This window comes from Piliocolobus tephrosceles, chromosome 10 (genome assembly GCF_002776525.5).
Source record: "Piliocolobus tephrosceles isolate RC106 chromosome 10, ASM277652v3, whole genome shotgun sequence".
Taxonomy (NCBI): domain Eukaryota; kingdom Metazoa; phylum Chordata; class Mammalia; order Primates; family Cercopithecidae; genus Piliocolobus; species Piliocolobus tephrosceles.
In genome coordinates, this window is record NC_045443.1 from 49,704,837 (window position 1) to 49,713,804 (window position 8,968).

At 52.3% G+C, this 8,968-nt stretch overlaps 1 protein-coding gene across 1 annotated transcript; it reads right to left on the bottom strand.

The window, feature by feature from the left end:
- Window positions 1–377: 377 nt before the first annotated feature.
- KRT74 (keratin 74) lies at window positions 378–8,242 on the bottom strand. Its single transcript, XM_023211045.2, has 9 exons — window positions 7,772–8,242; window positions 6,920–7,134; window positions 6,426–6,486; window positions 5,855–5,950; window positions 5,169–5,333; window positions 4,374–4,499; window positions 2,721–2,941; window positions 2,215–2,249; window positions 378–1,727 (listed from the first exon to the last, which is right to left on the bottom strand). Exons 1-9 carry the CDS (start codon window positions 8,240–8,242, stop codon window positions 1,528–1,530), a joined length of 1,590 nt encoding a protein of 529 aa, XP_023066813.1. The 3' UTR covers window positions 378–1,527.
- Between the last annotated feature and the right edge of the window lie 726 nt (window positions 8,243–8,968).

Here is an 8,968-nt window from a genome sequence, read left to right on the forward strand (position 1 = left end):
TACTACATTGCTGTGATTTAAATTATCTCTCCAGGAGTCTATGTGTCCATCTTTCTGGTTATTTAATTAAACTCTCCTCCTCCTCCAGGAAGCCCTCCTTGCTTAGCCTCTCCATTCCAATCACTTCTTAGCATTACTGCCCTAGGGTGCCCTTCCCTGATTTACATGAGTATGTATCTGTCTCTTCCAGCAGCCTGAGATTGCCTCCAGAGCAGCCTCATCTCAGTTGGCCTGCAGCTTCCCGGCAAGAGTCCTACACACTTGCTGGGAAGAAATGGAGGGTGGCACATTCTCACTAGAGGGTGGAATATTCGGAAAGATTGACAGACTGACAGAAGCATACCTCTGACACCATCAAGGACAGTTTATTGAGCATACAGCAGAAATTCAGAGTATTTAACTTAAGCAAAAGAGGAACTAGTTGTCACCATTCTTAGGAATATTTACACTCTGAGCCATGACATCTGGACTAGGCAGTACCACCCAGGGACAGAAAGGCAAGCTCCACTTACTGAGCTCAGCTCACAGGACCAGAAATTGAGAGTCAGAGGCTATGTAGGACACAGCCTCAGAGAGATGGCCCAAGACAAATCACATACCCACAGTCCTGACAAAAGGCGATATAATTATGCTGCCCTCATCAAAAAGAACGGTGACGTTGACAGTCCGTTTGTTAAAGAGGCAGTGACATGCCACAGAAAGAGCATAGACCTTGGTGTTGGCCAGGTGTGACTCTGGCACGTAGGTGGGTGACTGGGGCCAATTCTGTAGCCTCTTGGGATCAGACTCCCAGTCTGTTCCAATGATGCTGATCACATCTTCTTTGCAGGACTGGATGAGAGTTGGAGGCAATACATCTAGGGTGCCTGGCGTCTAGTGAGTGCTTGACAAATGAGGGTAGCTATTGTTGATAATGAAGGAGGTGGTTGGGTGACACAGGCTGGCAGAGAATCCCCAATACACCTTCACTTGACTTTGCGGAGATGGTCGCAGCTGGTGGTCTACACATATACACATGGTGTCCTAAATATTGGCGTCATCCTGCAAAGTTGTTTCTGGTGGAGCAAGTAAAGACTGTCTAACTTCTCACCACCTGGTTACAGGTCTCAAGTCACCCCACCGTGCTGGCAGGGGATGTAAAACCTCTCAGGCAATAGCTAATTTGGCCTAAGCACAGAACAAACCAGCCCCTCCCCTGTCCTCTCTTGCTCCTTCCCTCTCTCTAGGGATGATCACAGCTTCCTTAGGGCCAAGAAGGTTATAATGGCTTGTACCTCCAAAGCCTCCTGCCAGCCCAAGGCAGCAAGGAAAATAACAAGTCATTAGTCCACATGGGACCTAAGGAAACAGGGAAGGTGACTGTGTCAATCAGAGCTTGAGAGTAAAAGCTAAACCATGATGCGGACAGTCGAGTGTACTACAGACGGTTTTAAAACTCAGGGGCTGGGAACTTGGGTGTGGCAGACACCTTTGAGAGTGGCAAAGTCACCTCTTCTTCCAGGCGCTGAGGTGGATGAGGCCATGGGTCTAGCGGGTGGCTTTCCTTGCTGGGGTGCTGCCTGGGGTGTTCTTGCTCTGGGAGTTCTTGAGGTCTCCCCCTCGCACCTCTTTGGTCTTGGTCTGCCCGCTCTGGGTGGTGCCAGAGCTGCCTACCATAGTGCTGGCCCCAAGGTCAGCACCCGCAGAGCTGGGGTGATGGTAGCTGTAGCTGCTGCTGCTGATGACGGCTGAGGAGGAGGGGCCAAGAGCAGGGGAGAGGAGCAGTGTCAATCAGCAGGTAATAGCTATGGTAAAGGCTGTCCGCGAGGGCTTCTCTACAACACTCTATTTAATCCTCAGAACGACCCTCAGTAGTCAAGAAGCACTACAGAGATGAACTGAGAGCCTATTATGGGCCAGACCTTGTGTGAGGTGAAGACCCCATAGGATAGATACAGTCCCTGCCCTCCTGGAAATTCTAGGAAAATCTATGTCCACCAACCCTTTCTCCAAATGACAACACCCCAGGGGAGAAACAGGAAGGGAAAGGGGTGGGCATGACCTCAGTCACTATTTCATAGGATGAAAAAGGAGAACGTTTCCTTTGAAGCCCAAGAATCTTCCCAAGACAGTAACGGAAGCTTCTGGGTAGGGTGAGACAGTAAATGGAGGTGACATCACTTTGTCCCAGGGTCCCTGGCTTTCCCAACCCAAGGCATCTCTCAAGATACTCACAGATGCTCACAGAGGATGGATTCTCCCCAGACATCCTGTGAGACAAAAAGTTAGAGAAAGACAAAAACAGAGTGTCGAGATTCCACTGAACCTTAATGGGCTCCTGCTTTTATACGTGCATCATTTAAACTCATCCTTATAACAACTTATGAAATTGACACTATCACCTTCATCTTACAGATGAGAAAACAAGAGGCCTGGAGATATTAGATGATTTATCGAGACCACAGCACTAGCATGGCGTAAAGCCAATAATTAGCCCCTGCTGTACAGCCAATCATTAGCCCCAGGTCTGTCTGAGCCCCTGGTTCTCTTCACAGCAGCACACAGCCACCTATGCCTCATGGCTCATGTCTGACAACCCCTTGCAGGAAGCTGCCTCTGAGTTCATGAAATCACCACATCCCTTGCCTGTATTGGCACTAACGATGTTCTCCAGGTGTCCCCTCAGCCAGACAGGAGCCACCCCAAGTCCCTTCTCACACGTTCCCCTCCACCCCGGCCACCTGCACTCCTCGCCCTCCAGCAGCTTGCGGTAGGTGGCGATCTCCATGTCCAGGGCCAGTTTCAGGCTCATGAGCTCCTGGTACTCGCGCAGCATCCGTGCCAGCTCCTCCTTGGCCTGGTGCAGGGCGCCCTCCAGCTCGTCCAACTTGGCCCGGGCGTCCTTCAGGGCATTGTCTCCCCGCTGCTCAGCGTCAGCAATGGCTGTCTCCAGGCTGGCACACTGACGGGCAAAGAACAGAGAGACCCTCAGAACAGAAAATTACATGTAGCTCATACTGGTTAAATAGAACAGCACCCTTATTTTGCAGATGGGGCCCTAGGTGACAAGGAGTAAAAGCTGCAAAGTCAACACCAGAACTTTGTCTCTTCTATTTTCTATTGCAGAGGAATATTCAAAGCTGTTGTCACATGAAGCTGTGGAGGCAGTTGCATTTCAGGAGGTCAGAAAGAAATGTCGATGTTTGCCTGAAACTGGAGGCCACAAGCATCGGCAGATTCAAAATACTCCAGGTTCAGGAAAATCATACCCGATTCCCCAGCAAGGCCAGCCCTGAGGATGAGATGGTATGTCACGGTCCCACTGCGATCAGATTCCTGCTGCAGGACCTCTCGCCAGTGGGGATCCTTCTGATCTGTTAGCATCCAGATGAGTGTTTCTGGACTCCAGCACTCCGGGGAGGGTCTGCCTGAAGGCTCCCACATCTGGCCTTCCCTTAGAGCAGGAGGGTAAGGCCCTAAATTATAGGCACAACCTCAGAAGCTGGACTCTGATGAACATCTGGGGACACCGCGATGCCTGGTGCTAACAGAGGGGGAGGAACTGTGCTCATAGAACTTGTGAATCGGCGAAACGCAGAGTCACAGAGCTGTCCCTGTGTTCCCCTGCAGAGCATGGAGGGTGGTGGGGATACCAGAAGAAGAACGGGCTCAGATCTTGCTGCTGGGCAATTCTGTCGCTAGTGGAGTAGACCTAGTTCTCACGGAGGTCACAGGAAGGATCCTCCAGCCTCCAAAATCATCTCCCCACTGATGCAGTGTTTAAGATTTGCTGCTGTCAGGTAAAACAACCCCCCTCCCCGGCCCACTAACATGGAAGTAGTACCGTGGCACAGGGCAAGGAAACCCAGGAGGGCTTCATTGATGGCGGTGTCCCTCAGTTGCCAGACCATGCCCCACTCCAAGGGCAGGAACCTGGTGTGGCCACAGAGGTGCCTGATGTATACCCCCTGCACCCCACACACATTCTGCGTCCACTGGGAGGAGGAGACAGAGGGTCTGCCCTCAGAGGGGACACCCAAAGGGGACATGGAGCAGGTTCCTTGGACACAGAAAAAGTCTGCAGAAGAGGAATCTGGGTTCTAATCCTAGCTCCATTCATTACCAGCTGGGGGCTCTGGGCAGGTCCCTTCCCCTTCCCAACTCAGTTGCTTTATCTGCAAAATGAGGAGTCAGAGAAATAGGTTTGAAGCTCTTCCCAGTTCTGGGCGGGTGCCAGCTCTGATGGTGGGGTACCAAGGCAGGGTGGGAAAGGGGGACTGTGGGTGGCCAAGGGACCCCTAAGCCTGGCAGGGGAAATTTGCTTGTTCCCTAAGGGCAGGCCCCATTTCCTCATCCCATGGAACCTGAGAGTTCTTTGTGGGGCTGCTGCCCACCTGCTTCTTCACGTTCCCAATCTCACACCGGATCCTCTGGATGAGCCGGTTCAGCTCCGCCATCTCGCTCCTGGTGTGTTTCAGGTCGTCACCATGCTGACTGGCTGCCAGCTGCAGCTCCTGGATCTGGTTTCCCAGAGATAGGAAGTTGGCAATGAGACAAGGGCACTGGGGAAGGGTCTTGTAAATAAGCCACTCCTGCCACCCTGGCTGTTGGTGGGATTTAACGGAGCTGAAGAGGAGTGCTGGAACAGGGTCCTGGGGCCCAGGTAAGGAGTTTTCTCCCTGACAGCCCCAAAGCAGTTTACCCAAAGCATAGTTCCATTACTCAGAGGACTCCTGGCCTTCCATTTCCTTTTGAAAGTCTTCCCGTGTGGATCAGGAAAGAGCTACAGGCTTCTCCTTCTCCCATTCGCCCCCCACCAAATTCACCCATGGTTACGCTCCTGCAAGTCTGTGATTCTCCCTCTGCCCTGTGGCAGCATACCCCCATTCCTGTAAGTGTATTTGTTTTACCACCTCACTTCTTTCACAAGCAACAAAGAGGGACAGGTAGTTATTGGATGGAGGAAACAAGTGAGGGATCCTCTGTGTTGCATATATTCAATCCATACCAGTTTCATGATTTATCTTTGATAACAGGCTCTGCTGAGAATTCATTTTGTCCTTGAAGCCTTGGTTGGAACCGTTCTTTCATTCAGCATGCCCACAAAAGTATTTCTCACATTCACTGTGGAGGTGACCCTTCCCAGGAAGCGAGGGGCCGCTGTGGGAGGAGACCCGTTCGGTGCCCACCTTGGTCTGGTACAGGGCTTCAGCCTCGGACTTGCTCTTCAGGGCGATCTCCTCGTAATGCACGCGGACCTCGGCGATGATGCTGTCGAGGTCCAGGTCTCGGTTGTTGTCCATGGACAGGATGACTGAGGTCTCACTGGCATGAGTCTGGATCTGAGCGATCTCCTGTATTGAGAGAGGAAGACAGACTCAGCAACCCCCTGGCTTCCCTCTTCTGCCCCGTTAGTCTTCTGGGCCCACGGTCTCTGGCCCAATAGGCTGCTAGGATCCAGGGGCCAAAGTAGGGGGAGAAGTGCCCTCTGGGATGTGTCTGCAGAGCTGAGGGAGAGCAGCTCACAGCAGCAGGAACCCCTGCAAGCGGCAAGTGTCTGCGGGCACATGCAGATGGGTGAAGAATGCATTTCCCACAATTTCGTAGACCAAGGATCTGTGCTTTGTAAGACCTCACTGGGTTATCTTTTCCTGCCTGTGGGCAAGGCCACTATTGTGGTCGAGATCAATTTCCTCCCGCATGTGTGGCCTCCAAGGACCAGCATCCTGCACTTCCATGGTCTCCTGGTGCAGGATTTGGACCTTTCCACCAAAACGTCTTTCATTGTGTTGATCCCAAACCTCTCCTGTTGGCATCTCCCTGAAACAGTTGAGAAGGAGGCAGGATGAGGGTGAGGGGACAGGAGTGTCCTTACCGCATCATACAGACACTTGAGGAACTTGATGTCTTTGTCCAGAGAGTCCACTTTGGCCTGAAGCTCCATCTTGACCGCGTAGGCTGCATCTGCATCCTTCCAAGGGGCCCCAGAGTCATTGGTGGATGCAACCCTCATCCACAGCTGCCCTGCCCAACCCCTGCCCCTAAGCCACCTGATTTTCTACTTTCTACCCACAAAGGAAAGCTCACTCAATATCCATTTCTTCTCAGACTCCCTGAAGCTTTGGGAATAGGGAAAAGAGGATATGGCAGCTCTGTTATGCCTGGAGAAAACAAAGCTCAGAGAGGTAGTAGGTTTCCTTAGGTCACACAGCAAGGCTGAGCTGGACCAGAGTTTCACAGTTCCCAGACCTGAATTCTCCGTCTGTCTCTGTCCATTTCCCGAGTGTGTGTCTTTCCTCTCCAACTCACTGGAGGCCAGGACTATGACTCACTCCACCCTCACCAGGCGCCAGCCCCCTCCCCAGTTGCCTGGGCTGAAGTCCTGAGCAGAGTTGTTAAGATGGGGGTGAGAGAGACCCTAATAAGGAGGCTCTTCCCTCCCTTACCTTCTTGAGCACCACAAACTCATTCTCTGCTGCTGTGCGCCGGTTAATCTCCACCTCATATCTGCCGGCAGGGAGAGAAGATAGCCTTAGCCCTCTTAGCCAAGGAACTTTCCCTTCCTGCTGGCCAGGCAAATGTTTGGGATGCAGGGTCCCTGCAGGGTCTCTGGGGTGAGCAGTAAGAGGCTAGTGACAGGAATGAGATATCTCTGAGTTGCCTCACTTGCCTCCTACTTTTTGCATGTTAGGAAAACACCCAGGTGACACCAGCAACTGAACCTTTCAGTGGGTCAAGGAGCACAGGAACCGCTTCCTATCAACCAGGCAGGAAGTTATCATCGAACAGGATAGGCCCTTCCCCCCAGCCAGAGAAGGGGATGTGAGCTCCTGACCCTGGAGGGTACATTCCCATCTCCTAAAAAATAATGGCACAGAGATCAAGTGAGCCCAGAGGCATGGGGAACATGGTCTGTGACCGTCGGGTGGGGCCTGCTCACCTCTTCTTGTAGTCTTCCACTAGGTCCCTCATGCTTCTCAGCTCCGAGTCCAGCCTCACCCTGTCCCCAGACAGCGTCTCCAGCTGCTTCCGCAGGCTGCTGATGTAGCCCTCGAGGATGGGCTCCAGGTTCTTCTTGCAGTTGTTCAGGTCCAGCTGCTGCAGCAGCTCCCACTTGGTTTCTAGAACCTGGTTCTGCTGCTCTAGGAACCTTACCTGGAACCCAAATCAACAGACACCTGGAACCACAATGGGTGCAGTCATGCCCCGTGGACACACACCATTGACTCCCCAGATTTGCCATAGATTGTTGTAGTCATTTTGCTCACGTCTTGACTCTCCACCCTTGGCATTCCACACAAACTAGATCCTTTACAAGTGCTCATTTCCTAGCCTTCTGGAGAAGCCATCAGTGAGAACTCACTCAAGGAGATTCCACAGCTTTCTTCTATTGCTTGGCCCTGGTCCCAGGAGATGTCCTTCCTTATGTCTCAATTAAGTGTCTCTTCCTGTACCATGAGCCCTTCCCTCTGAACACTGCTGGATTCTATTAGCCTTTCATGTTCGTGGAAATCAGCCGTCCTCAAGAAACCCATCACTTTTTTGTCAAGGAAGGGCTGCTTTTTACCCAGCTTCCCATCCTGTTCTCCAAAATCGCCAAAGAAGTCAATATATTCATGTATTCTTTTGTCTTCTGTGGCACACAGACCTACTCTCCTTCTCTAATGATGAGAAAGCCCTTCCTGAGGCCCAGCTGCACCTTTCCAGCCACAATGTGCAGTCCATTCCCAGGCAGCAGGAAAACTGCTCATGGCCTCAGGGGGCTGCCTCATCCTCCTCCTATGATACCCACCTTGTCAATGAAGGAGGCGAACTTGTCGTTCAGCGCCTTGATCTGTTCCCGCTCCTGGGAGCGCACCTTCTGGATCTCAGGGTCCAGCTCCACGTTGAGGGGGGCCAAGAGGCTCTTGTTGACAGTGACCTGGTAGATGCCCCCAGGCGGGCACACAGATGAACAAGCAGGCCCCAGGGCCACACTGCCAAACATACTGCCAGCAAAGCCACTGGCCCGGCCCCCTCCATACCCAGAGCCAGGCCTGAAGCTGTAACCTCCAGACCGAACACTGCCACCAGCCACATTGAAAGAAATACGCTGATTCCCTCCGAGGCTATAGAGGCTCCGACTGCCAAAGCCAGCTCCAGCCCCTCTGCCAGCTGCACAGTAAGAGGCCAGGCTACCCACAGCCTTCCTCGGCACCACTGCCGAATGCACACTGAAGTTGCCCTTGTCACCACCGGACTTGACGTTCAGTTGCCGACTCATGGTGGGAAAGATGGAGTTGACAGAGCTGGAGAAAAGCAGTCGCCAAGGGGTAGAGAACACAGTGATGGGGCACCCAGAGTGCTGCCTCCTTTTATCCCTGTTGGGCCCGGGACACCGGAAAAGGGCGTCTCTCTACTATCTCGTTTCCCCTGCTAAAGGGCCAGGAGCCATGGGCAATTTGTAGAACAGAGATCTCCAAGTCCTTTGCAGCAACAAAGCTTTTCTGATAGCAAGTGGAATATGCTGCCCTTGCAGACTGGAGTGGTCTAATTTGGAGTTTATCTGTGCTCCCTAATTAGGGACCTGAAGAGTTATCCCCTGAAGAGATCTCCTAGCTTTATTTTTCCAGTGTTACCTCCTTCTTGCTTAACTATCAGCAAGGAGCAGGGGAAATGCCTGCCTTTCCCCAGAGGAGACTCACCTGAAAAACCCCAGGTTTCTTCCCAAAAGAAACCATCTCCCTATTATAGGGTCTTGTGTGGAAGCTGGAATTTTTACATCTAGGAAAAGAAGACATGGAAAGATGATTCTTCTTGGAAAGGTGTCCTCAAATATCTGGATCTGGGTAAGAAGCTCCAGGGTCCATCCTTGGGCCATGCTAAGGACCACAGCTGTCTAGCAATGAAGTGGACCCCAGGAATGAAGAGGAACGACTCTGCAGCATCTGCATGACCCCATCAGGCATATTGTCTAGGGCCTTCTGTGTTGGGCAGGGCCTGTGTGGTA

What these genes read in the sequence shown, in the direction of transcription:
- KRT74 (XM_023211045.2), bottom strand. Translation starts at nt 8,242, where the DNA reads ATGAGTCGGCAACTGAACGTCAAGTCCGGTGGTGACAAGGGCAACTTC. An exon ending in GTGGAAGACTACAAGAAGAG is followed by an intron (nt 6,487 to 6,919) that starts GTGAGCAGGCCC and finishes CCCTGCCGGCAG; the next exon opens with ATATGAGGTGGAGATTAACC. An exon ending in TCCATCCTCTGTGAGCATCT is followed by an intron (nt 1,728 to 2,214) that starts GTGAGTATCTTG and finishes CCTCCTCCTCAG; the next exon opens with CCGTCATCAGCAGCAGCAGC.